Source organism: Dipodomys merriami, unplaced genomic scaffold, assembly GCF_024711535.1.
Source record: "Dipodomys merriami isolate MVZ:Mamm:240054 unplaced genomic scaffold, mDipMer1.0.p SCAF_39, whole genome shotgun sequence".
Classification (NCBI taxonomy): domain Eukaryota; kingdom Metazoa; phylum Chordata; class Mammalia; order Rodentia; family Heteromyidae; genus Dipodomys; species Dipodomys merriami.
This window is the reverse complement of record NW_027205492.1, coordinates 7,202,124-7,229,609: the sequence shown is the minus strand read 5'-3', so window position 1 is coordinate 7,229,609 and position 27,486 is coordinate 7,202,124. Positions and strand designations below refer to the sequence as shown.

General features: G+C 46.5%; 1 protein-coding gene across 2 annotated transcripts in view; it reads right to left on the bottom strand.

Annotated features, from left to right (window-relative positions):
* Window positions 1–27,486, bottom strand: part of Arfgef2 (ARF guanine nucleotide exchange factor 2) — an 85,866-nt gene that overhangs the window by 53,186 nt on the left and 5,194 nt on the right. Inside the window, exons 2-8 of one of the 2 annotated variants that reach the window (XM_069989957.1) lie at window positions 18,429–18,459; window positions 17,750–17,873; window positions 10,626–10,772; window positions 8,999–9,178; window positions 8,409–8,643; window positions 1,156–1,224; window positions 4–155 (exon numbers count right to left, since the gene is read on the bottom strand). In XM_069989957.1, coding sequence (XP_069846058.1) covers window positions 4–155; window positions 1,156–1,224; window positions 8,409–8,643; window positions 8,999–9,178; window positions 10,626–10,772; window positions 17,750–17,873; window positions 18,429–18,459 — 938 coding nt within the window. The remainder of the gene's footprint in view (window positions 1–3; window positions 156–1,155; window positions 1,225–8,408; window positions 8,644–8,998; window positions 9,179–10,625; window positions 10,773–17,749; window positions 17,874–18,428; window positions 18,460–27,486) is intronic. The other variant, XM_069989959.1, reaches the window with a different exon arrangement.

Below are 27,486 nucleotides of genomic sequence, written 5' to 3'. Positions count from 1 at the left end.
TACCAGATTATCCGCTGATGACAATGACTGCCTGTCGTCCGCTATGCCATTGGTCTGGGAGTTTTCATCAACCCCAGGGAGAACAGGACATTCCTGGCACTCTAGCTCACTTAGGACCCTGTCTGGTTCTGCCAGCCCGTGTTTTTCTGCTGCTGCTTGAAACAAAAGTCATCAAAAATTATTATTAGCTCCAAAGACAGCCTGACACCAGAAAGGAGCTACTCACACAACCAACCCCTCCACTGTTACTTTGCCCATCATGCCATACTACTTGGCCATGGTGTGCTTTTGTTTGTATCTATAGGACGCAGCTTTACTGTCAGGCAGGGTAGTATGTGGCAATGCACAAATCACTCCAGGGGCTGTGGCACCTCCAAAATCATGCAATGCAGCAGCTCTGCACACACCTCCCATCCAGTTGTGACAAGGATTTGAGGCAGCTAGACAAAAAACACACAGGGGGGCTGGGAAGGTGGCTCAGTGGTAGAGCACTTGCCTTGCATGCATGAGACCCTGAGTTTGATTCCTCAGCACCACATAAGTAGAAAATGCTGGAAGTGTCTCTGTGGCTCAAGTGGTAGACTGGTAGCCTTGAGCTGAAGAGCTGAGGAACAGTGCCCAGGCCCAGAGTTCAGACCCATGATCAACAGAAAGAAAAAAAAAAGCAGATTTTTTTTTTTTTTTTTTGGTCCAGTCGTGGGGCCTGAACTCTGGGCCTGGGCACTGTCCCTCAGCTCTTCAGCTCAAGGCTAGCGCTCTACCACTTGAGCCACAACGCCACTTCTGGCTTTTTTCTTTTTGCTTATGTGGTGCTGAGGAATGGAACCCAGGGCCTCAGGCATGCAAGGCAAGCGCTCTACCACTGAGCCACCTTCCCAGCCCAAAGCAGATTTTTTTAAAGGGCCATTTCAGCAGCCACCGACATGGATCTCAGGATTCGGACCAATGTCCTGACCTGGGAGGCATATGGAGTAGATCTCTGCATCTACCATGACAAGACTGTGGTCCTTGACCCTCAGCCAGATGAGAAGAGCAATCACTAAGAACCCCTGTGCAGAATGGGAGATGGCAGGCTGAGTTGCCAGGCACTCCCTGCACAGGTGGGCAGGCAGTGGTGTGAGCAGCGAGGGCAGGCATGTGTCCTTGGGTCCTCACCTTTTACAGCAGAGGTGACCACATCTTCTAGGATGTCCTTCACCACCTCCTGGGCTCCATCCTCGCCCCCTGTGCATACCCAAACACACAAGAACAAAGGACATTTCCAAAGAAAGAAAGGAAGGGAGAAGGGGTTAATTAAGTCAATGTCCCTTTAGTTGCAAATGGTACAAATAAGTTCTGAAGGCTGATCTCACTGGTCAGCAGTCGACCCATAGACAGCTGCTCCTCTGCTGAGTTGAGTTACTACACTGTAAACAGGATTGCTCTGTAAAATGTAACCACTTCAGTGGAAGAAGTGCAACCACATTTATTTATTTACTTACTTACTTATTGAAACTTAGTCCTGGAAAAAGAGTTGCTCTACTACTGAGGTACAATAGCATCCTTAAACTTTTCAATCAGCTGCCAATATGTATAAACTGTACTCATAAAAAACTAGGTGTGTTTTTTTTAACCCAACAATGTGGCAACATGGGGACCAGCTGGCTGGAACCAGCAGAGGCCACCCTCCTAGACAGGGAGGAGCCCTGCTTCCCCCTTACCCCACCCCCCTACCTTTCCACTGAGGCCACCTGCCAGGTATCACAGCTCCACTTCTGGCTTTTGGTGGTTAACAAGATAATAGTCTCAATTACCTTCCTGCCAGGGCTGGCTTCAAACTATAATCCTAGATCTCAGCCTCCTAAAGTAGCTAGGACTATAGGCATGAGCCACTAGCTCACTAACTTCTTACTCACTCCCAAACCTTGAGACAGTGGCTCATACCCATAGTCCTAGCTATTTACTCACTTCTGAGCTCAAGTTCGAGGACAGAAAAGTTGACAATACCCAATCTCTGCAATAACCAGCAAAAAAGCTGGTTTAGAGGTATGGCTCAAGTGGTAGAGTGCCAGTTGAACAAGCAAGCTGAACAACCTCGAGGGCCTAAGTACACACACACGTACACACACACGTACACACACACGTACACACACACACACACACACACACACACACACACACACTACACAGGAAGATGTTGGTATCTATGAGGATCCTGGAACCAATCTCCACAAACATTATATTCTTAGTCCAGGAAAGGGGTAGGATCAGGAAGCCCTACTTCTCAAAGGGGTTTGCTGTTGAGGACAAAGCCCAACAGAGCAGTGGCCCTAAGCAGCAAGCAGCACAACTCCATCTGGTAGGCCACTTGCTTTCCTTGCTGACACACAAGAGCCAGAGCCAGGTCTCAGGAGGGGCTGGATGCCATGCCAAGCACAAATAGATCTGCTATGATTAAGATTCAAGCATGCTGTAAAGATGACCACCAAATCAATTAAATGCTTGAAAGGTGAAAGAGGAGACATAAACACTGGCCATGCTGGTTTCCGGAGGCTGTCACCAAGTACCACTGCTGTTTCACAGCTTGCCACACCAAGTGAGCTCGCCCAGAATGAATTTAGCTAGGAGAATCACGCTGGACCAGGCACTGCAAGCAACCTAGGTCACACTAGTTTTTCTTACTAACAGATCCTTCATTCTGTTTTGGAAAGAAATTGCCTCCCCGTCCCAGCATCCCTTGTAGACCAGGTGCTCTCGTGATCACATTCTACCCAGTGAGGACAAGTATAATCTCTTGGGTGGTGCTGGCTTGCAGAAAAGCTTCTCTTTGAAGAGGGGAGTAACTCAGTTGGCAAGGAATCTTTTAGTCCAACCCTCTTCCTCTTGCCTGACCCATAAGGTGGCCTTGAGGATCAAAGTCAAGCATTAACAATAAGAAAGAACAAGAGTCTGACTCAAGGCCTTCCAAAATCCCTGTTCCTTGTACAACAAGGAGGGACCACGGGGATGGGAGAGGTGTGGTCTGACATCCTCGCTGATGCATTCAGTCAAGGAATGGAGCAGCTCTGTGTGTGTGTGGCACTGTCACAGGCATTTGGAGGACACCACTAAGACTTATTCCTGTGAGTCACAGCCCCCCCGGGACTGCTACATGAAGGCTGCTGCATGTTACTGTGCTAGGGGAAAAAGCAAGAGAAGGGAGATGAGGACTAGAGGGGCAAATAAACACATGGGACAGTAAAGCATTACATATTTACCTTCTAGAATTGAGATTTGATGTGTCTCACCTCTAAACACTTACTAATCTGTGACATGTGAGAATACTAAAGGAAAAACCCTCAGCTACACTCCTACATGTTCTTTTGACTAGGAAATAGTTGTCTATAGAGAAGAAGCGCATTAGGTAATTCACTGTTCCCAAATACATGTTCACCACATGGCTAACAAAATGATGTAAACCAATGGGCTAAAAAGCTCATTGGAAGGCAGACTGTCAACAACAAGCCAGAGCTGGGCGCCAGTGGCTCATGCCTGTCATCCTAGCTACTCAGGAGGCTGAGATCTGAGGATCACGGTTCAAAGCCAGCCGGAGCAGGAAAGTCTGTGAGACTCTTATCTCCAATAAACACTAGAAAACTGGAAGTGGCGCTGTGACTCAAGTGGTAGAGCTGAAGAGCTGAGGGATAGCACCCAAGCCCAGAGTTCAAGCCCCATGACCAACAACAACAAAAAACAAGCCAGAGTACTCTCTAAGTACTGATTTTAAGTAAATGTGATCTCTCTGTATATCACCTTTATAATAACAATAAAGTAATTTAAAAAAAAAACAGAAGAGAAGGGGTGTATTTTGTTGTTGTTGTTGTTGTTGTTTTACTCAAATGTCAATCTGAGATTTCTTCCTCTTTTGATCAATAAAAACAATTCTTTTGTTGTTGTTGTTATTGTTGTTGGTCATGGGGTTTGAACTCTGGGTCTGGGCGCTGTCTCTCAGCTCTTCAGCTCAAGGCTAGTGCTCTACCACTTGAGCCACAGCGATACATCTAGCTTTTTCTATTTATATGGTGTTGAGGAATCAAACACAGGGCCTCATGCATGCAAGGCAAGCGCTCTACCACTAAGCCACTTTCCCAGCTCAAAAAACCCAATTCTTAAAGCTAAAGATCTAGTACTATTCACTATTGGGCAAATATCCAAAAGAAAGCCAATCAGTAAACAAGAAAGCCACCTGCACATCTATGTTTTCGACAGCACTGTTAAACACTGCCAAAAGGTGGAATCAGCCAAGACACCCAACACATACATGGATGAAGGGTATGGGAGATACATCTGTGAGATGAATATCATGGAACAGTACACAACCATGAAAACAAAAACAACATGAAATCGTATCTTCTACAGGAAAATGGATGGAATTGCAGGAATCATCTTGGGCAAGATAAGCTGAGCCCCAAAAGCTAAGTATCATATGTCTTCATTCATAATGTATAGACTATGTACATATATATGTATAATATATAGAGAGAGACAGAGACAGAGATGAGGGAAAGGTGGGAGAGGGCTGATGTCTGATCCATGCCCCAGGAAGAGCCTCACGGGGCCACCAAATACTGGCAAAAAAATTCCCACAAAGCCAGATGCGGTAGCTCATGCCTATAATCCTAGCTACTCAGGAGGTTGAAATCTGAGGATTATGGAAAGTCCATGAGTCTCTTATCTCCAATAAACCACTCAGAAAACCAGAAGTGGTGAAGTGGCGCTGTGGCTCAAGTGGTAGAGCGCTGGCCTTGAGCTGAAGAACTGAGGGACAACGTTCAGGCCCTGAGTTCAAGCCCTATGACCGACCAAAAAAAAAAAGTCAAACATGTCAACTGCAAATACTGTTTCTTTGTATCATATTTCAAATCCTTTCTCTCTTTCTTTTATTCTCTCTCTCTCTTGCTCTCTTTCTTTCTGTCATGGACTTGAACTCTAGGCCTGGGTGCTGTCCCTCAGCTCTTCAGCTCAAGGCAGCACCGCTCTACTACTTGAGCCATAGCACCACTTCTGGTTTTTTGACTGGTTTATTGGAAATAAGAGTCTTACAGACTTTCCTGCCTGAGCTGGCTTTGAAGTACAATCCTCAGATCTCAGCCTCCTTAGTAGCTAGGATTACAGGCATGAGCTACCACCACCGGGCTCAAATCTTTTAGTCTTAATGTTTTTCTTGTTTGCGTCACAGGAGAAAAAGTATGTTCCCCAGTAATACTAGTTTTTTTTTTTTTTTTTTTTTTGGGTCCGGTTGTGGGGCCTGAACTCTGGACGCTGTCCCTCAGCTCTTCAGCTCAAGGCTAGTGCTCTACCACTTGAGCCACAGCACCACTTCTGGCTTTTTTCTTTTTGCTTATGTGGTGCTGAGGAATCAAACCCAGGGCCTCAGGCATGCAAGGCAAGCGCTCTACCATTGAGCCAACTTCCCAGCCCCCCCCAGTAATACTAGTGAGAGAGACAAGTTTATACCGAAAGCTGGGCGCCGGTGGCTCACGCCTGTAATCCTAACTACTCAGGAGGCTGAGATCTGAGGATTGAGGTTCAAAGCCAGCCCAGGCAGGAAAGTCCGTGAGACTCTTTTTTTTTTTTTTGTCAGTCATGGGGCTTGAACTCTGGGCTTGAGCGCTATCCCTCAGCTCTTCAGCTCAAGGCAAGTGCTCTACCGCTTAAGCCACAGTGCCACTTCCTGTTTTCTAGTGGTTTTTTTTATTGGAGATAAGAGTCTCACAGACTTTCTTGCCTGGGCTGGCTTTGAACCTCAATCCTCAGATCTCAGCCTCCTGAGTAGCTAGGGTGACAGGTGTGAGCCACCAGCACCCTGGCTTCCGTGAGACTCTTATCTCCAATAAACCACTTGAAAACCAGAAGTGACGCTGTGGCTCAAGCAGTAGAGTGCTCACCTTGAGCTGAAGAGCGCAGGGACAGCGCCCAAGCCTAGAGTTCAAGCCCCACGACCGACCAAAAAAAGAAGAAAGTTTATACTGGATTTCACCAGCATGGTGTTACAAAGTAATGGAAATGACTCGAATCATGCTCATAAATGAGTGCCCAATACCATTGTCCTATTATGCTTAATCTGCATCATATAATAAAAGAGGATTTTAAAAAATAGCATATATTAATTGTACAAAACCAAGGATTTCATCTTAATATAGGAATACATACTTATAATTTATTAAAAGATTCTAAATCACTGTCTTTATTACAGCAAAACTTCTACTGACTATGTTTCTACAAAAGTACAGAAACCTTTGTCAGAAAATACATTTATTGCCAGATGCTGGTGGCTCATGCCTGTAATCCCAGCTACTCAAGAGGCTGAGATCTGAGTATAGCAGTTCAAAGCCAGCCCAGGCAGGAAAGTCCATGAGACTCTTATCTCCAATGAACCACCAGAAAACCAGAAGTGCTGCTGTGGCTCCAAGTGGTAGAGCGCTAGCCTTAAGCAAAAAAGCTCAGGGACAGTGCCCAGGCCCTGAGTTTAGGCCTCACTACCACTCAATAAATAAATAAATAAATAAATAAATTTCTGAGTGTGTGCGCCGTGTGTCAGGCACCATTCCAGGTATTGAGAATACAACGTGAACACAGCCACCCAGGCCTCCAAGCAGAAGCAGGTAACAATAGTAGACACCGGTAATTTCAGGTACTCATATGTGTTAGGAAGAAAGAGAGCATAATGGTACAGGTATGATGAGAAGCTGCAAAGAATAATCAGGGAAGCTTCTCTCAGTGTACTAAGAGACCTGAAGATAAGACAGTGTGTAGTGGAGAAGGGATGGCTAGTGCAAAGACATCATGGCAGGAACAAGCACAGCATTTTCAAGAATCACAAGTGGTGCCATGTGCCTTGTGTGGCAAAGCAAGAGGTATGTGGAGGAGACAGAGAGGTGGACTAGGGCCCAGGCAGGCCATGGAACAGACCTGGCATATATTTCACTCTTGGGCAAGATGAGGAATTACTTACTAAAAGAGTTTAAGCAGGAGAGAGTCACTATCTAAATATGCTTTTAGGAAATCACTTTGGCTGCTATACAGAAAGTGGGGTGTAAAGGAAGCACTTTTGTGTAGCCCAGAGAGAACTGCTTTTTTTATCTGCACAGCTACATTTACTGTAGTGGGTTTAAATATTAATATTTATTGATCACCCACAGCTTGATAAGGGTTACAGTGAAAACCTGGTCTTTGCCCTGAGCGCTACAAGACAAATACTATGGCAGACATAGAGAGCTACCACTCTTAGGACACATGGCAACAAGAATGAGAGGACAGCAAGTCTTGGTGGTAACTTTCTTTTTTTTGCCAGCCCGGGGGCTTGAACTCTGGGCCTGGACACTGTCTCTGAGCTTCTTTTTGCTCGAAGCCAGCACTCTACCACTTAAGCCACACTTCTGGCTTTTTCTGTGTATGTGGTGCTGAGGAATTGAACCCAGGTCTTCATGCATGCTAGACAAGCACTCTACCACTAAGTCACATTCCCAGCCCTTGGGTAACTTTCTTTTGGCCTTTCCTTGGTTCAATGAAGACAGCATAACATGCCAATAACTTGTTCTGTTCCAGGCATGCTAAATACTCTGGTAAATTGCCCAGGAGTAAAAGCTACTTCAATATGCACACTTTAATAGGGAAAATCCTACCAAGAGACTTTTCCAGCTGTGTGACCAGAGGATAAAAGCAACCAGTTACAGAGAGGTCAGATATTTGGTGTAAACGACCAGCCTGAGTGAGCAACAAGTTGACAGAATCATTCAGGAAAGGCAAATTCCTGAAAACCAAGACTTACCTCCAGCCTAGGAGATCCAACATCAAAGGTGAACAGGACAGCTCAACCCAAGACCTCAGGTTTAACATTTCATCTACTTTCAGGCTCTTACCAGGCATAGGATCATTTTTTATTTAAAAAAGCAAACCCAAATAAGTGATATACCAGTGACTAGAAGGAAACAAAGCTATATCTGTTTTCCCAAATGTGCCATCAACTACCACCCATCCACCTGCCACCAGAGTTCTGACTCTTTAGAGGCTTCTGGGTGGGTCTTAAGTACAGAGCCCTGGCAAGGCAGAGATGCAGTGTGCACAGGATTAACTTTAGGACAGCTAAGAAAGACAATGAATGATTCATTTCTGAGTATCTTCCCCATAGCTAAGTGCCTAAGCTGAGCTACTGCGCACAGGCTGCCATGGACCAGTAGTGGCAACGTCCCTTCTAGGAAGGACTCAAAGACAACCCCCATTAGACTGCAGGCCTCACTGGCTGTGTGCCGCAAAAGGCAAGCAGAAGGAATCAAGGGGAAATCCTGGATAGACAAGCTGCCCTCCGAGCTTTCCTTCTGATCTTACCAGACACCTGGGTGGCTGTCAGCCACAGGCAATGCCCTCTCCACTCAGAAGGCTTGCTGTACCTGGCAGTGATGGGCCTCTTTCTCCGGGTGTGTCTCCATTCTCTGAGCTCACTTTCCCAGTGTCACTCCTGGCATGTTCACCGTTGGGTAAATCTGTTTTTTCAGGAGTTGTTGGTTTGCTTTGTGCCTGGCTCTGCTTCAAACGGTTCAACTTTGGGGATCCTGCTGCAGCCTGAATCACAGGGGACTGGGGTTTTGACTGGATTGGTTTTTCCAGTTCTCTCGCCTCCTGCAACTAAAAGGCAACAGAAAGGGACTCAATCTAGATGGTCTGAGCATTTTGGGAAAGAACAAAAAAGTATACCAGCCTATTGCTTAAAAGATCTGCAACTACCCAGATACAATTTCTCAAAGGAAACAGATTCAAAGCAAACGTGGAATGGGATAAACTCAAAGCACATACTGAATACGTACTTCTAAGGCATACTTCTGAATGCATGCTAGATTCTTGCTGATTTTAATTGAGAGCAAAAGCCCAGTACAGAGAGTCCTTGGGCAGCAGGGGTAAAGTTTAAAGTACTAGTGAACCCACATGGTGGGACTCAGCACAGGATGTCCGGCTCCCAGCAGCCAGGTCTGTTGTCACTCACCACCTGGTTTTCCATGCGGGTGAAGATGACATTGAGCATCTGGGTGAGCGTGGCCTTGGCAGTGGTTTGATTGATAAGGTTTTTGCTGGCCAAATAGATATTGTAACATGTTCTCACAGTCTGCAGGATAGTGCCTTCATGAATCTCAATGTGTGGGGAAGTCACCGCAGTCAGCAGAGCCTGAAGTGCACAGGGGAAACAAGTCACCTTCACAAACAGCCACCTCTGTCCTGCATCCCTTGGCCACACTGGCCTAGAGGACCTTGATGGCTCTGGTTTTTTTTTTTTACAAACCCTACAATATCCCTGCCAATTGAACTGAATGATTAGTACCAAGAGCCAGTTTCCTGCTGTTCTGAGTGTAAAAAAGCATTACTAACCCCTGAAAACCCAATTACTTAAACTAATTAGTTGACTGAAATAGGTTTTCTGTTGGTTTGTTTCTTTTTTTTTTTTTTTTTTGTCGGTCGTGGGGCTTGAACTCTGGGCCTGGGCGCTGTCCCTCAGCTCTTCAGCTCAAGGCGAGCGCTCTACCACTTGAGCTACAACACCACTTCCGGGTGGTTTATTGGAGATAGGAGTCTCACGGTCTCATCTGCCCGGGCTGGCTTTGAACCATGATCCTCAGATCTCAGCCTCCTGAGTAGCTAGGATTACAGGCGTGAGCCACCAGCGCCCGGCTTGTTGGTTTGTTTCTTAAATGTCAGACTTCTGAATGTTAACACTGAAAAATCTAGAATGAAAATTGCAGACACTTCTCTCAGGAAGAAAAATCTCCCACTTGATTTTACCCACAGGAATCACAAAACATACATTTTTTGATGAGCAGTCAATCGCAGATGGGTTTGAAAGGCCTTGAGAAAGGTGTGAATGACATGGAGTCATTTGTCATGAAGCTAATACAGTAAAGGCCTAAGACCTGCAAGGTGTCTAAAACCAATTCTGATACCAGGCATGGGTGGCTCACATGTATAATCCTAGCTACTCTGGAAGCTGAGATCTGAGGATATCAGTTCAAAGCCAACCCAGGCAGAAAAGACCCCCTGGGACTCTTATCTCCAATTAACCACTCAAAAACCAGAAGTAGAGCTGTGGCTCACAGTGGTAGTGCTCTAGCATTGAGCAACAGAGCTCAGAGACAGAACGCAGGCCCTGAGTTCAAGCCTCATAACTGACCAAAAGACAAAAATAAAATAAAATCCATCCTGCCCCTACTCCCTGATAAGCTGATGCTACTAGCCCAGACCAAGCCACCTGGCAGCAGACATGGAACAGGGCAGCAAAGTGGGGTACCAGAGGACTGGGACAAGTGAATGACACAAGCCCCCATGAAGGCCTGCTCAGAAACAGCAAAGACCAAGCATTTCAAGATGATTTAACTCACATGTGAGTTACAGTGTTATTAGTACAACTGTTTAGTTGGAAAACACACCTGGTTTTCCTCACTTTGTCTCAAACCCTGCTAATAAATTCTCATATTTAACAAAAGAGCTGAGTGATGCTTCACAACTTCTGCTCAGTTCAGCATCACCTGAGACAACTAACATACTAAGAAATTAGAAACCAAGGTTCCCAAAGGAGCTGGCTTTCTAATCTAAATTCCTAACAGGCAAACACACAGAAATACCTTAATTATTTGTAACTGAACTCCTTCATCCGTCTGAGGTCCCTGAAAACAGTTGCATATGGTTTCAACAATCCTGTCAATCAGCCGCTTCCCTGGGGCTCCACTGTCTGGGGCGTTGCCGGTGATGTGCCCATATGCGATGAGTTTCTAAACACAGAATGAGCAGATATTAGGAGTTTCTGCCTGCCCAGAAGCAAGATTGCTGCCAACAGCACAAGACAGGCAGGGAGCATGGCCTTCCCTTCCAGATCTATAGCTGCCTCTGATCCCAGCAGCCTGGCAAGCACTACCACTGTATGTGGCCTTCCTCCACTCTCTCCTGGTAGTAAAAGAGCCTGCCACTACAGGCTCTAATGCCAATCATAGGCACAGAACTCACCAACACACATCTGTATGCACATCTGTGCAAAACACACTGAAGACAGAGCAGATGAGTAGTTTCCCCAGAACGCAGATGAGGGTGCTGGTGACAGAGGAGTGACCAAGATGATAAAATTATCTGGGTAGAGTGTGGTGCTGCCTGCAAAACCACTGAATTATCCTAGCTACTCAGGAAGCTGAGGTCTGAGAATCACAGTTCAAAGCCAGCCCAGGCAGAAAAGTCTGAGAGACTAACTACCACAGTGCCACTGCTGGTTTTCTGGTGGTTTATTGGAGATAAGAGTCTCACAGTCTTTCCTGCCTGGGCTGGCTTTGAACGGTGATCCTCAGATCTCAGCCTCCTGAGTAGCTAGGATTACAGGCGTGAGCCACTAGCGCTTGGCTTGTGAAACTCTTATCTCTAATTAACCACCAGAAAACTGTAAGTGGTGCTGTGGTAGAATGCTTGCCTTGAACTGAAGAGCTGAGGGACAGCACCCAGGCCAAGAATTCAAGCCCCATGACAAAAAAAAAAAAAAAAAAGACTAGAACACTCGACACTGGTGTGTGTGTGTGTGTGTGTGTGTGCGTGCGCGCGTGCACGCGCGGCAATTCTAAGACTTGAACTCTGAGTCTAGGAACCGTCCCTGAACTTTTGTGCTCAAGAGTACAGATCTACTACTTGAGCCACAGCTCCACTTCTGGCTTTTGGGGCGTTAACTGGAGATAATAGTTTCCAGGACTTTCCTGCCTGGGCTGGTTTTGAACCACAATCCTCAGATCTCAGCCTCCTGAGTAGCTTGTATTAGCTACTCAGTGACATGAGCCACTGATGCCTGGCTTTTTTTCCCTCCAGTACTGGGAATGGAACCCAGGGCTTTGTGCATGCCAGGCAAATGCCCTACCACTGAGCTACATCCCAGCCCCACCTTTTCATTCTTTTAGAATGTTCAATGTCAGTATATTTTATATCCAGAACTTAAAGTAAAAGCAGTTCAGTTCCACATCTACATTATTAATGTCTGTCCCTCAGATGGCTGGCCTGGTTACAGATAGGTGTGCACGGGGGTCACTTGCCCATCATCAGCTCTCAGCATGAAGAATCTGAATGCTCAGGGGCCTCAGAAGTTCCAAGCTGGCTCAGTCTGTGCCACCTTAGGGGTGTCAGTTCAAACCCAGGCCCAGGTTCCCAGTCAAAAAATGTGGAGCATAGCCAGGTGCCAGTGGCTCATGCCTGTAATTGTAGCTACTCAGGAAGCTGAGATCTGAGGATCATAGTTCAAAGCCAGCCAGAGCAAGAAAGTCCGTGAGATTCTTATCTCCAATAAACCACTAGAAAACCGGAAGTGGCGCTGTGGCTTGAGCTGAAGAGCTGAGGGACAGAGCCCAGGCCCAGAGTTCAAGCCCCATGACCAACCCCCCTCCCCAAAAATGTGGAGGACAGCTTTGATCAGTGTTTTCTCCAAACTAGCAAGGGAATCTAAAGGCAACCAGCTAAAGGTACTCTGCTTGGGTGAGGTGGGAAAACTCACAGACGCCTTTATCCTGCTAGGTTTCTGCCTATCACATGCCTGCCTCTGCGCACAGAAAGCAGGCAAGAATCCTGCCATTACCTATAACACTCAGCAGAATCATGGGGCCATTTCTCAGTGGTTTTTCTCCATCAACATCTACAAAGTACAGAATTCCATAAGCAGAAAGACAGATTAAGATAGCAGCTAATGGAGTGGAGAAGCAGGCGGAAGGTGGCATTGTCTCTGCTGCTCAAGCCCAGACTCCTGGAGAATTAGTGCAGAGTGAGAGAAAGCCCAGAGCTCTCTATCTGCCCTGCTAATGCTCAGGTGCCTATGAGGCTGGGGGAGAGGGGGCGGGGATGGGGGCTGCCTGCTGCTGTGCTGCTCTAGGTCCTAGCACTGCTCACTCTTACTCCTCACATTAGGACTCAAGACTGTCCTGAGCATTGTGATAGGAGTGCAATGGCCTACAAACTCCCAAAATATGAATGCTGAATAGGATACCTCCATGGGATGGGAACATGACTCAGTGGTACAGCGTGCTCTAACCACACACACACAAAAATGTAGGTTCCACTGGGTTGAAGGCATGACTCAGCAAGCTCAAGGCTTTGAGTTCAAATTCTAGTACTGCCAAAACACAAAGTGAGTTTGGTACAACACAAAACAATGCTGCAAAGCAAAGATGGAGATGAAACCAGGTGCTGGTGACTCATGCCTTTAATCCTGTCTTCCCCAGGAGGTCGAGATTTGAGGATCACAGTTCAACGCCAGCCCAGGCTGTTAAGTCCATGAGATTCTTATCTCCAATTATCCACCCAAAAGTCAGACGTAGTGATGTGGCTCAAGTGGTAGAGTGCTAGCCTTGAGCACAAAAGTTCAGGGACAGTGCCCAGGCCCCAAGTTCAAGCCTCAGGACCAGCACCCAAAAAACAAAAATTCCATTTCTGTATGTTAATAATATATAAAACTTCAATAACAATAGCACATGATTATAATTTAAGCTGAATAAATATATCAGAAGGATATCCTCAAGAAGTTTTCTTTTGTCAATAAAACTTCAGGTTAGGCAAGACTGACCCTAACCCTCCTTGGTGAAGCCCTGCCTTGGAGAAGCGTGTGGGGACACAGGCTGAAGCAAAGAACACAGGGGCTGTACTGCTGTGCCTGAAGCAGCAGCTGCCAGAAGTCCTAAGGCTTTCTCTAGCTTGGAGGGGAATCCCAGCACACGAACCCAAAGCACCTTTGCCCCCTTACCCCTCCAAGATAAACAAAGGACAAGGCACAGCAGCTGGCTTCAATTCTGCCTAAACCAGATACCACTGCCTTCCATTTCCAAGACTTTTCCCTCTCTACTCCAGGAAATTCCCGTCGAACAGGCTTAGCAGGGCAGCCACCAAGGAGACAGTGACCCAATTGCACCCAGACACTTTCTAATGTCATAAAAGATGATGAATGTTGCATCATGTATATCGAACAGTGAAAACCTAGTATACTATGAACTTCCAGAGAATCTGTTCTAAAAAGAGAAGAAAACTATACACCAGGTCAAAACTCCCAGTGGGTTTAACCACAGCAGTAGCCATTTGAAACCAAACTCACATTTGCATGAAGTTCCACAGGTTTTGTTGTCAAAAAGGCTCAGAGCACTGAGTAACCCTTAATAAGAATAAGGGTCAGGACTCTTTCATAAAGGAGCACATATGGAGCCATACAGGTAACGTGATCCCCACAAGCAGCCGCAGGGAAGACCTGTGACTGGACTAAACTGTGTTTCTCCCTGAAATGCCTGTGTGGAAGTGTTCACCCATGACAGGAGGGTATTAGTAGGCTGGCCTTTGGGAAGTGACTATACTTAGATAAGGCATCAAGCTGGGAGCCTCATGATAAGATCCAGGCATGTTCCCGAAGAAGAAATGAAGAGCTAGCACTCCGGAAAGAAGGCACAGGAAATGGAGCAGTGTGTAAGTTAGGGAGAGCTCATCTTGGACCACCCAGCCTCCAGAACTATGAGAAATAAATGCCTGATGGTTAAGCCACTGAGTTACAGTGAAACTTCATATACTAAAGTAGGCAGCAGGCCAAGTTTGGCTCATGAATCATAGCCAACCCATGTCAAGAACATAAATGTAGAGTCAGGAAGCCCTGGGCAGCCCCCCATGTCGCCACTTCCTGGCCAGGGGACCTTGGACTAGGCTGGCCATCTATTCTTTAAGCCTCAGATACCTTGTTGAGAGGACTGCATACTGTACTATGGACAAAGCACTCAGGACCCAGCACAGGCTCTCAAGACAGCAGCAATGTTAACCGGGAGCAGACAACTCAAACTACATTTATGCCAAGTGTCCTCAGAAGACATTGACAGTATCAAACATTTCAGGGTGTAGGACCTGGCCTGCCATTGAGTTCTTAGCTCATTAGATGTCTCAAAGAGAACATGGTGGGCTGGGAAGGTGGCTCAGTGGTAGAGCGCTTGCCTTGCATGCTTGAGGCCCTGGGTTCGATTCCTCAGCACCACATAAGCAAAAAGAAAAAAGCCGGAAGTGGCGCTGTGGCTCAGGTGATAGAGCGCTAGCCTTGAGCTGAAGAGCTGAGGGACAGTGCCCAGGCCCAGAGTTCAGGCCCCACGACTGGACCCAAAAAAAATAAAAAATAAAGAGAACATGGTATACAGAATTATCTTGAATGAGCAAGGTTTTTCATTTGGAAGAGCCGCTTCTGTGAAAATGCTGCCATCACTTCTTAACAATACATATCAAAGAGAAGAGACTGAGTAAATGTCAGACAAGGAGTGTCAGCAATGCAGTATGCCCACTGCCACAGTACAGTCCCATAAGTAACTAATCAACAACATATCAAATCAACATAATCAGACATAACTAATCAGACATAACTAATCAACATAATCAGACATAACTAATCAACATAATCAGACATAACGAATTAACATAATCAGAAATAACTAATCAGACATAACTAATCAACAGCAGTAGTCTCTCTCTCTCTCTCTCTCTCTCTCTCTCTCTCTCTCTCTCTCTCTCTCTCTCTCATGGGATCTGCACAAGCCTTTAGAACATAGCTCTCTAAGCAATTATAACACAGACTCTATTCATCCATCTTGACTAGAAAGCACTGGTAAACTGTGCAATCTCTTCAATACATTTAAAAACTTTTGTCACTGATGTGGATTGCTCACTGAGATTAAGAATAACTGTTTTTGGCTGAGCGCCAGTGGGTCATATGTGTAATCCTTGATATTCAGGATGCTAAGATTTGAGAATCATAGTATGAGGCCAGCCCTGGCAGGAAAGTCCATGAGATTCATCTCCAATTAACCATAAAAAAGCTGGAAGTGGAGCTTTAACCCAAGTGGTAGAATACCAGTCTTGATCAAAAAAGTTATAAGACAGTGGTGCACAGACACCAAGTTCAAACCCCAAAACTGGCACAAAAAGAAAAAAAAATAGTTTTTGTTGTTGTTAGTTGTGGGACTTGAACTCTAGGCCTGGGTGCTGTCCCTCAGCAATTCAGCTCAAGGCTAGCGCTCTACCACTTGAGCTATAGCGCCACTTCCAGTTTTCTGGTGGTTTATTGGAGATTAGAGTCTCACAGACTTTCCTGCCCAGGCTGGCTTTAAGCCATTATCCTCAGATCTCAGCCTCCTGAGTAGCTAGGATTACAGGCCTGAGCCACTGGCGCCTGGCTCCAAGTTGTCCTTTTTTCTGCCTCTTACTATTTATATATAATGGACAAGTCACCCAACATCTCCTGCTTCTTTATCCATCAAATATCATTTACAGCCACCAAGCTTTGGTGGTGAAAGCCTGTAATCCTAGCTACTCAGGAGGCTGAGATCTGAGGATAATGGTTTAAAGCCAGCCTGGGCAGGAAAGTCTGTGAGACTCTAATCTCCATTAACCACCAGCAAGCTGGAAGTAGAGCTATGGCTCAAAGTGGTAGAGCACGAGCCTTGAGCAGAAACTTTCAGGGTCAGCTCCCAGTCCCTGAGTTCAAGCCCCAAATAACAACAACAAAGATCATTTACAATGAGATTATTACAGCTCTAAACACAGTCAATCCCCATTATTTGTACTTTCTATATTTCAAATGAATCTATCCACTAAAATTATTGCACAGTCCAAAAGTAAAACCTGGAAGTTTTTGCAGGCATTTATGGACCTACGCAGAGCAGCAGGAAGCCAGGATCACTGGCACTCATGTTTACAGCTGAAGTCTAACAAGGTGACACTGACTTCTTTCTGGTTCCCTCTAAACAAATGCCTCTTTTGCAGAGTAATAAGTGTCACAGTTTGCACACTTGTCCTGTTTGCTCTTCAAAATGGCCCCCAAGTGTGTGCCGGAGTGCTTTTTAATGTTTAAAAGCAAGAAGGCAGAGATATGCCTTACAGAGAAATCACAAGCTCTCTTCCAGTATGTATAACACTGTGGTTGGCGTGAGTCCAATGTTAATGAGCCAACAATACATATTATATAAGGTGTCTCTAAATAGAAATACACAGTCAGGCACTGTTGGCTCAAGCCTGTAATCCTAGTTATTCAGGAGGGTGAGGTCTAAGGATCTCAGTTCAAAGCCAGCCCAGGCTGGTTTTAAGACTCTCATCTTCAATTAACCACAAGTAAACCGGAAGTAGAGCTGTGGCTCACAGTGGTAAAGCAGAGCTCAGGGACAGCACCCATGCCCCAAATTCAAGCCCCATGACTGACAAAAATAATAATAATAACAATAACAAATAATTACATAGAAACACACAAAGAACAGGTCTATACTAATTGGCTAACAAAAACACTGTGACTGGGGAATTGCAGGAACTTAATCCGTACTGTAGCTCTTGTTCAGCATACACTAACTCACACTCACAGCAACTTCAAGAACAAAACTACCACCACCACCAAGATGTGACTATTTCTACCTGTGATACTGTGAATTTATGATATCAAGAGAGAGTCTCTGTGTAATCAAATACTCTCATGCTACAAGTTTCACTTAGACAAAGGGTAATAAATCGAAAAGAGAGTAACAAATAAAAGTATTTTTGGGGAAATCCATGTTTTAGCTGAAGAGCTGTCTTCCTGCCTTCATGAGACCTCCACAAAAAGAACATAGCCTGCTCCTCTCCCCACCGCCGCCAGGGCACCTGAGCACATGAGCCAGCCCTAGAGGGCTCTGGGTAAGCAAGGGTGTCTGTGGTGGGAGGAACCCCATTACACCATCAAGTTTCAATGTGGTACCTGCAAGCAGTCAAGGGATGTGCTGACCACACGGGGGGACTTGGACTGGCAAGCCAGCTCGAATGGAAGGAAGTACTTGTCCGCTTCGATGAAGTTCGCCTTTGGTGGGGCTGCGGCACCAAGCCTTGGAAAAGAGCAAAAGGCCAAGAGGGGAAATGAAAAAAACAAAACTTGCTTTCTCTACTCTTTACTATGACTTCCCATTCTGCTTGTGATCATTTACTTAAAAGCATCTACAAACTCAATCTTGAGGCCAGTTAATAGATGCAGACAAGGGCAACTACAGAAGAAAGCAGTGCTGCATGTGAAGAGCAGGATCTCTGACTTGCACGCTGAGTCTGTAGTGTCCCACATGCAATCTGGTGGCAGCGATGCCAGACCTGTATTTCCAAAATGCGAACACTCGTGGAGCAGGCCATCCTTGGGTCTAGGCAAGCACAAGGCAGGGGATCTATCTCTCCTCTTAAGAAGAGATACAAGGCCTTAACTTGACCTTCTTTAGCCTTCCCCCAAGTACAAAAATACTGCACCAGTAACATGTCAGACACAGATTCTACTGAGTGCCCAGCACGGAGCCAGGGGATTAGAAAACAGGTAAAGGGACAGAGAAAAAGGGGTTACCCTGACCATGACCTACCCCTTCGTGCTATTTCAGCAAGGACAAAATGCTATTGCTTACCTCTGCTTTTCTATTTCTGCTTTAATTTCATCTGGTGGGGAAGAAAGAAAAGCATATTAGTAGCATGCAACATTTATGGAAAAAACTGTAAAATACGGTATTTGGATTAAAAGAATGTTTGTGAGATTTTGAAATACTGAAATCTTGATATAAAGTGAACCACTAAATTACAACAGCAGTAATCCCAGCCACTGCAGGCAGCTCCTAGGTGACGGGCATTGCTGTACACGTTTAGCTCAGTTGACACAGCAGACCTAGGAGTGGGTATTGCTTGTTTCCTCCATCTTATTTACATCAGCGTTTCTCAGCCTCCCCGCTGTTGGCATCTGGAGGTAGAGAATCCCTTATTCTGGGGCTGTACTGGGCAGGGAAGGGTGTGTAGCAACATCCCTGATGTCCATTCACGGGGGCCAGTAGCTCTTCCCACACTCCGTAGTGTTTTGTTACAAGGTCTTACTATGTGTAGCTGGCCTGGAACATGAGATCCTCCCACCTCAGCTTCCCAAATGTTAGGAAGTACTGAAAAACAATGTTTCCAGAGATTGCTGCATGTCCCCTAAGCAAAACCCCCTGTTGTGAACCAATGGTTTTCAATGAGAAGACCCAGACAGAAAGAGCTGGGGAAGCAAATTGGTTGGTGTGCTGGCTCAAGTCTGGTTTGTTTGTTTTTTGAGTCTGGTCGTGGGGCATGAACTCTGGGCCTGGGCGCTGTCCCTCAGCTCTTCAGCTCAAGGCTAGTGCTCTACCACTTAAGCCACAGCGCCACTTCTGGCTTTTTTTTTTTTTCCTTTTTGCTTATGTGGTGCTGAGGAATCGAACCCAAGGCCTCAGGCATGCAAGGCAAGCGCTCTACCACTGAGCCAACTTACCAGCCCCTCAAGTCTGAAATCTAGCTACTTAGGAGATACAGATCAGGAGCCCATGGTTCAAGTCCAGCTGGGCATAAAAGTTCACAAAATTCCATCTCAACCAAGGGCTGGTCATAGGGATACACATTCTGTTCTCCTGGGTAGAGATGCACAATGATTGTACACAGTGACACAGGGAAGCACAAATAGAATCACAGGCCAAGCTGGCCCAAATATAAAGTAACATACTATCTCAAAAAATAACAATGTGCCAGCCACTGGTGGCTCACGCCTGTCATCCTAGCTACTTAGGAGGCTGAGATCTGAGGATTGGGTTCAAAACCAGCCTGGGGAAGAAAAGTCCATGAGGCTCTTATCTCCAATAAACCACTTGAAAACCGGGAGTGGTGCTGTGGCTCAAGCGGTAAAGCACTCGCCTTGAGCTGAAGAGTGCAGGGACAGCGCCCAAACCCAGAATTCAAGCCCCACAACCAACCAAAAACAACAACAACAACAAACAAACAAAAAACCAATGTAGGTCAGGCGCTGGTGGCTCATGCCTGTAATCCTAGCTTTCCAGGAGGCTTAGATCTAAGGATCAATGTTCAAAGCCAACTTAGGGAAGTCTGTGAGACCCTTATTTCCAATTAACCACCAGAAAACCACAAGTGGTGTTATGGCTTAAAGTGGTAGAATATTAGCCTTGAGCAAAAGAGCTCAGAGACAGCATCCAGTTCCAGAGTTCAATACCCATGAACAACAAAAAAATTAAAATAAATAACCAATGCAGCCAGGTGCTGGTGGCTTCTACTAAGAATTGCAGACCAGCCATGACAGGACTCAGCCAGGTGGAAGTATCCACTGTAAGCAGATTCAGTCTAAAAATGTTCAAAGTAGCTGGAACTTGGGTCATATGGTCCCATCTGGATAAATTTGGAAAACATAATTGTTTTTCCCTACTAATAAGTAGGAAAAGAAGGATGAGGGAGAAGTATGTGCTGGGTACCATACCACTAGCCTATTTGTGCTATAGGTAGGCGATGCAGATAGAACTAATGTATATCTGTTAGCAGAATGATGTGGAGGTGGTGGGGGTGTTATTCAATCTCCGGAATCTTGATTTCCTAGTCTAGAAACTTTGGAGGCTGTGGGGGAGGACACCACTCCTAACCTGCTATGAGAGAACCCTGTTAGATTAGTGAAGAGGGCAGCAGCCAGCACACAGTGGGCAGTCAATAAACAGCAGTTGCTTGCTGTTATCTTAAAATAGGAGTCAGTGAGAGTGTAAAATCTCTAGTATCACTGCTGGAAACAAGCCGAAGAAAAAAGCAAAGGAGCAGGACCACCCATTGGTGTGCCAGACGGTGCACTGATGGCTGGTGCTCACCGCACCTTCACCACAGCCTTCACCCCAGGAGGCCACAACCTAACATAGGGAGGAACTCTGGGCGCCCAGTGGGCCACCTGCTACTCTTTACCTGTGCCTCCCCCACCTGCTAATGGGGTGGCAGCCAATGCACAAACTGGGATGGAGCTGCAGGGAGAAAGCCACAGTCCTCCTGGAACTTGGTGCTGCATGTCCCTATCACCTACAGAAGTGGCCACTAGACCCAGTCAGCAATGACTCAGGCTCCAACTCACCCTCTCCTTCCAGGATGAGCCCACCAAGGATCCTCACCAACTCCACACCCAACCCTGCCATCAAGAGATCCAGGTCCACAAATCCTACAGCACTCCCTACTACACGAACTCTCCTCTGATCCCCTCTTCCACACTGGGAATCATGTCCCCATGGAAAGCAGGAACACTTCCGGCTCCTTCTTGGTCTCTGCCTATAGCATCCCCTCCACTGCGGTGCTCCAGGGAGGACCTTTCTACAGCCGAGGCATCAGCCTTCCTCCCACTGCATTCTCCACCAGAGATCTCATCAGCAGGAGGCTTTTCAGAATGACAGGCCTTCCATGGCCACCAACCCATCTGACCTTTGGTCTTAACTTCCAGAAAAATCCCAAACTTGGACCACACTAGTGCCAACTTGAGAGCTGCCTCCACTTACCAGGGTGGGCAGACAGGCTGGCAGGTCGGTGGACAGCCACCTGCAGCCTTCTCCCCTCTTCCATCACGACTACTGCACAAGACCCTCCTCTGACAACCTCCCTCTCCCCTACCTGCCCCCATCCCACCGCCTCTCAGGGTCCATGGAGCGACGCTCCCCTCCATCTGAAACAAGCTCAAGCCTTCTCTACCTTCCAAAGAAGAAAAACAAAGGGAACATTTCCTCTTGACAAGGGGAAGGGCCCGGGCAAGGGCTCCGTTCCTCCACTATTTCAGGTGTGCTGACACCACCTCAAATCACATGTCCCCAAACCTGACGGGCATGAAGGCAGTCCCCATCGGCCCCGACCTCCCTGGCCTTTGACTGCTGACCTCACACTCCTGGTCAGTGCTATAATCACAACTTCCCCAACTTATCCTCTAACTTCAACTTGTCTCTGCTCCAGGGCTGGCACCATTGCAGACACACCTCTTCCGCCCAGCCAGGAAAGGCCAGAGGGCCTCAGGCCCAGGCCTTCTCCCCACTGCCCTCCATGATTCCTCCTCAGAAACGGCTACCCTACAGTTCTCTTCAGCCACTTCCTCTTCCTGTTCAGCCACATGCTTGCTATCTATGTGTGACTTGTGTGAGATGTGTTCCTCCAAAAGCGCACGTGCTGACATTTGTCCCCAGCTGTGACCCATGGAGAAGTCATTGGCTCATGAGAGCACCCACTTCATCTACTGATGAGTTCGCACTGGGGGATATCTGGTGGGGCCTGGCTGGAGGGAGCAAATCTCTGGGGATGTGCCCCTGAACACTTAGCTTTCCACTCCCAGATTCCAGCAGCCACAGGTGAGCAGCTCTGCTCCACCCCAACCTCTTCTCCATGAAGTGCTCCCTTACCTTAGGCCAATGAGGGACTGAAACTATGAGCCTTCCTAGCCAGACACTAGTGGCATATGCCTGTAATACTATTCAGAGGGCTGAGATTTGAGGACTGCAGTTCAAAGCCAGCCCAGGCAGAAGTCTAGGAGACTCTTATCTCAAATATCTCCAGAAAAAGCTGGAAGTGGTGCTTTGGCTCAAGTCGCAGAGCGCTAGCCTGGAACAAAAGAAGCTCAGGAACAGCACCTAGGCATTGAGTTCAAGCCTCAAGACCACCACCACCAACAAAAAGAATAAATCCTTCTTCTCTTTAGTTGTTTCTCCCGGGTACAGGCTAATCCAAGGTTCAAAGGCAAAACTAGCTCAGATAAGCCTCCACCCAGTTCCTCCTTCAGCTCAGCACCATTCTCCAGCAGGAAGCACAGAGTCCCAGAAGCCTTTCTACACGCCCAGCCCAGCCCGTCGCCATGTCCTCTCGTGTTGCTTCCTACCCAGACCTGTGCTCTACTCCCTGTCACCTCTCCCACAGGACAGCAGTCCCTCTGCTCTTCCTCTAGGATACTGTGAACACATGTGGCTCAGTTTCTTTTTTTTCAAAGTGCAAACCTAGCCATCCTAGCACCTTCTTCCCTGTTCCAAACTTTTTTTTTTTTTTTTTGGGGGGGGGGTTCGTGGGGCCTGAACTCTGGGCCTGGGAGCTGTCCCTCAGCTCTTCAGCTCAAGGCTAGCACTCTACCACTTGAGCCACAGCGCCACTTCTGGCTTTTTTTTCTTTTTGCTTATGTGGTGCTGAGGAATCGAACCCAGGGCCTCAGGCATGCAAGGCAAGCGCTCTACCACTGAGCCACCTTCCCAGCCCCATGTTCCAAACTCTTTGGGCCACATTTCTGCCCTAAAACTCACCTTTCAGCCGGGCGCTGGTGGCTCATGCCTGTAATCCTAGCTGGCAGGAAAGACCGTGAGACTCTTATCTCCAATAAACCACCAGAAAACCGGAAGTGGCGCTGTAGCTCAAGTGGTAGAGCGCTCGCCTTGAGCTGAAGAGCTGAGGGACAGCGCCCAGGCCCAGAGTTCAAGCCCCACGACCGACAAAAAAAAAAAAACCACCTCACCTTTCATGGTGACCTCCAAGGCTCAGCTGGGTGGGGCTCTGGCCACTTCTCCCCTTTTGTCATGTTCTAACCAACAACGACCTCTTCCAGCTGTCTCTGCCACAGGGGCATATCTCAGGCAATTCCCTCTGCTTAAACACCTGCCCAGTGCCCAATCCGTGTCTGTCCAACCTATTTACTTCAGATCCATCCTTCAGACCTCAGAGCCAGCTTCCGCAAGGAAGCTTCCCGCAGCCCTCTGTCTAATGCCCAAGCAGAGCCGGGAACTACACTCCATCAGAACCAGGTCCATGTCTGTTTTTTTGCTCCCCTTGCATCCTGACAGCAGGTGCCACACCCAACTAAACCTCTTCTGAATGAGGGTCTCCCTGGTCTGCTCCATGAAGGGACTGAATACAGAGCAGCAGACATGCTCAGCCCACTGTGCTGGACTGAGGGAACGCTTAGGAACTTGATGTCCCAGCACCAGAAGCCTACTCGCCCACTAAACTATGAAACCTAACAAAATACCAGGCTAAAAAAATCTGAATGTCACCAAGACAGTAAACCAAAACAAATCTCTGTCAGGAAGAGTCAAGGAATGAATCAGCAAACGTAAAACTCTTTTTCTAAGATAACTTCACTGAAAAGAAAGTCAAGTCATTTCCTGGCAGGCCCCGAAGCCTGGAGAAAATGGTGAGAAGAAACACAGTTCTGAGCTACTTATACAGAGGCTTCCATGTTCCTGCGGCTCAGGTACACATTTGCACCCGCTCACTCTCCTGCATCAGGATTGGCCTTGCTGATTACTCCACATCAGGGTGAGCGCGCCCCTCCCACACACACCATACACTAGGCTGCACACAGGCGCTAGCCCATTCAGCCACCTGCCAGTGTTGGGAGATGTACAAAAAGGTCCATCAGCCAACTGCCAGGCAGTGAGGGGCACATGTTCAGTTCTTTCTTCAAGATGGCACTACTGGGCTGGGAAGGTGGCTCCGTGGTAGAGTGCTTGCCTCGCATGCATGAGGCCCTGGGTTCGATTCCTCAGCACCACATAAGCAGAAAAAGCCGGAAGTGGTGCTGTGGCTCAAATGGTATGAGAGCTAGCCTTGAGCTGAAGAGCTGAGGGACAGCGCCCAGGCCCAGAGTTCAGGCCCCACAACAGATTAAAAAAAAAAAAAAAGTCAGTACCAGGGCCTCTGCACTGTGGCAGAGGTTCTGCCAGGTGCCAGGTCTGTGTCAGTCACTTGCCGCACTAGTTCACTGGATCATGAGAAGTCCCACAGTTATCTCAGGAAACCAAGGCTCAAAGAAGCAAAATAGGTTTAGCAATAAGCAAAGTTTGAAACTCAGCTTCAAATAAAATGTCTACCAATCCAATAAGTAAACTCTTTTCAATAATCAACAACAGCATAGGCGAAAGTTGCTCCTATCTGAAAATACGAGCTACACAGGCAGCTAAGATCTAGAGGAATCAGCTTGCCTGGGCAGAAAAGTCCGAGTGTCTCAAAATGCCAGAATGGAGGTATGGCTTAAGTAGTATAGCATGAGCTAGTGCATAAGCCAAAGCAAGTGTGAGACCCTGAGGTAAAAACAAAACAAAACAAAAAAACCCACACTCCAACAAACACTGAATTGATGCTGCCAGACAGACCTTCTTTCTCCTGAAAAACCATCATAAAGCTTTCAACACTAGGACAGGCAATTGCTATAGCTGTGTCCCTGTGTGGTTGTGTGGGCTGTGGGCACACTGCTGCCAAGCCTTGGTTTTCCAACATCAGAGGTTCCCCAAGACAGAGATCCCCCCAAGATTAACATTATAGCATTCACTGCTCCTGAAGAGATATCATGCATCAGGAAAACTTAGCTCAAATACAGCCAGGGTAAAACTAGCTCAGCACGTTCCTTTCTCCTGGGTCCCTAAAGTAAACTGAGGACATATGCAGTCCAAAGCTCCAGAAAGAGGAGGAAAAAAAAGTTGTGACCTTCTGACTAGTGGTTTTCAAATATATGTCAAATTCAGCTACAGAAAATATGGAATCTTCACTGAAACTTCCCTTTTTGTATAGGAACTCTTTGCAAAGATCTCATTAAGTATTTTACACATGAGAACGTGCATGGAGCCAGGTAGACTTGGTAGAGATGTGGGACTCAACCCATACCACCTTGTGTGAACACCCTAGCTCCATCGGTTCCTGGCTGAGTTACCCTGGCCAATTTACTTAACTTCTCTTGGGTCCTACGTGATAACAATAATAAGAGCTAACCTGAAGCATAGGTGGCACTATGCCAGGAACTCAGAAATGTAGGTGTCACACAGTAATTATAGAAAGTCATTCAATTGCATATGAAAAATATATACATTTGCCATTTTCCTGACAACTGAGATGGCAGCAATCAGTAAACACTTGGCCCTTACCCAGTATTTTGTACAAATTAACATATTAAGACAGTACATCTCTAGTATGTGAGTGCAGGTACACACACATGAAGAGAATTGTTGGAACAATTCTGTTAAATTATAGACATTTTTTTCCATATCTATTTTTGGTGTGTGCACGTGCACGCGCGCATTCCCGTGCCAGTTCTGGGGCTAGAGCTCCGTGTCTCTACCAACTAGTGACATTTCAGGTTTTTTCTGAGTAGTTTATTGGAGATAAGAGTCCCACCTGGCTGAGTGCAGGTGGCTCACACCTGTAATCCTAGATACTCAGGAGGCTGAGATCTGAGGATCACCGTTCAAAGACAGCCCAGGCAGGAAAGTCTGAGAGACTATTATCTCCAATTAACCACCAGAAAACTGGAAGTGGTGCTGTAGCTCAAGTGGTAGAGCACTTGCCTGAGCTGAAGAGCTGAGGGACAGCACCCAGGCCCAGAACTCAAGCCCCATGACTGATGGAAAAAAAAAAAAAAAAGGAAAGAAGGAAGGAAGGAAGGAAGGAGGAAAGGAAGGAAGGAAGGAAGGAAGAAAGGAGAAAAGAAAAGGAAAGAAAAGAAAGAGTTCCCACTTGGACTGGCTTTGAACTGTGAGCCCCAGATCTTAGCATCCTGAGTATCTAGGATTATAGGACTGAGCCACCAACACCTGGCTACCATATCTAATTAAAAACCTTAAAAGTTTTTGTCAAGCCTCCATATAGTTTAGATGCCATATAGTTTAAAAGTAGACATGTAATTTAAAGAGACACCATGTTTGGAAAACATGGGTCTTAAATCAGACAATTACAAAGGGGAAATTGTAGGAATGTAATTATATTTCCTAACAGCAGGCTGAAAGGTTGGAAGTCATTAATATATGTCAAGGCTTCATTAGCAAAGCAAAGAGCAACATACTTAAGGTGATAACCACTCTCACTCCATTTGGACAGTCACCTGTGCATTTGGTATTTACACATTTGAGTCACTGACATTAGTCCAATCCTGTTCCATCTTGATTATCACTGACTGCACAAGGGAACAACCCTGGCTTCACTGACCTTAGCAAGTTAATACAGCCTTTCTGTCATGTAATGTACAAATCAAACAGAAGTAACTCCTTCTTAAATGGAGACTCAATGTTAAGAACAACAAATGGAAGCCGGGCGCTGGTGGCTCACGCCTGTAATCCTAGCTACTCAGGAGGCTGAGATCTGAGGATCGCGGCTCAAAGCCAGCCCGGGCAGGAGAGACCGTGAGACTCCTATCTCCAATAAACCACCAGAAAACCGGAAGTAGCGCTGTAGCTCAAGTGGTAGAGCGCTCGCCTTGAGCTGAAGAGCTGAGGGACAACGCCCAGGCCCAGAGTTCAAGCCCCACGACCGACAAAAAAAAAAAAAAAAAAAAAAGAACAACAAATGGAGCTGGGTATGGTGGTATACACCTGTCTTCCCAGCTACACAGAGACTATCATTGTGGTTCCAGGCACCATCCCAACTCCACAGAAACATCTGGGTGTGGTAGTGGGTCAAGCATAAACAGGAAGACCTAGCTTCTGTCTACACAAGAAAAAAACAAACAAAAAAACCTGAGACCTTATCTCAAAATGAACCAAAATAAAAAGGGCAGAGCATAAAGTTCTGGGTTCAAGCTTAATACTGCCAGAAACACACACAAACAAAAATTAAAGAATAGAATAAAAACTCATCAAATCAGAGCACTTGCAGTTTATGTGGCTTGTTGCCACATATTAAAATATTAACAGAAACCAAGTACTG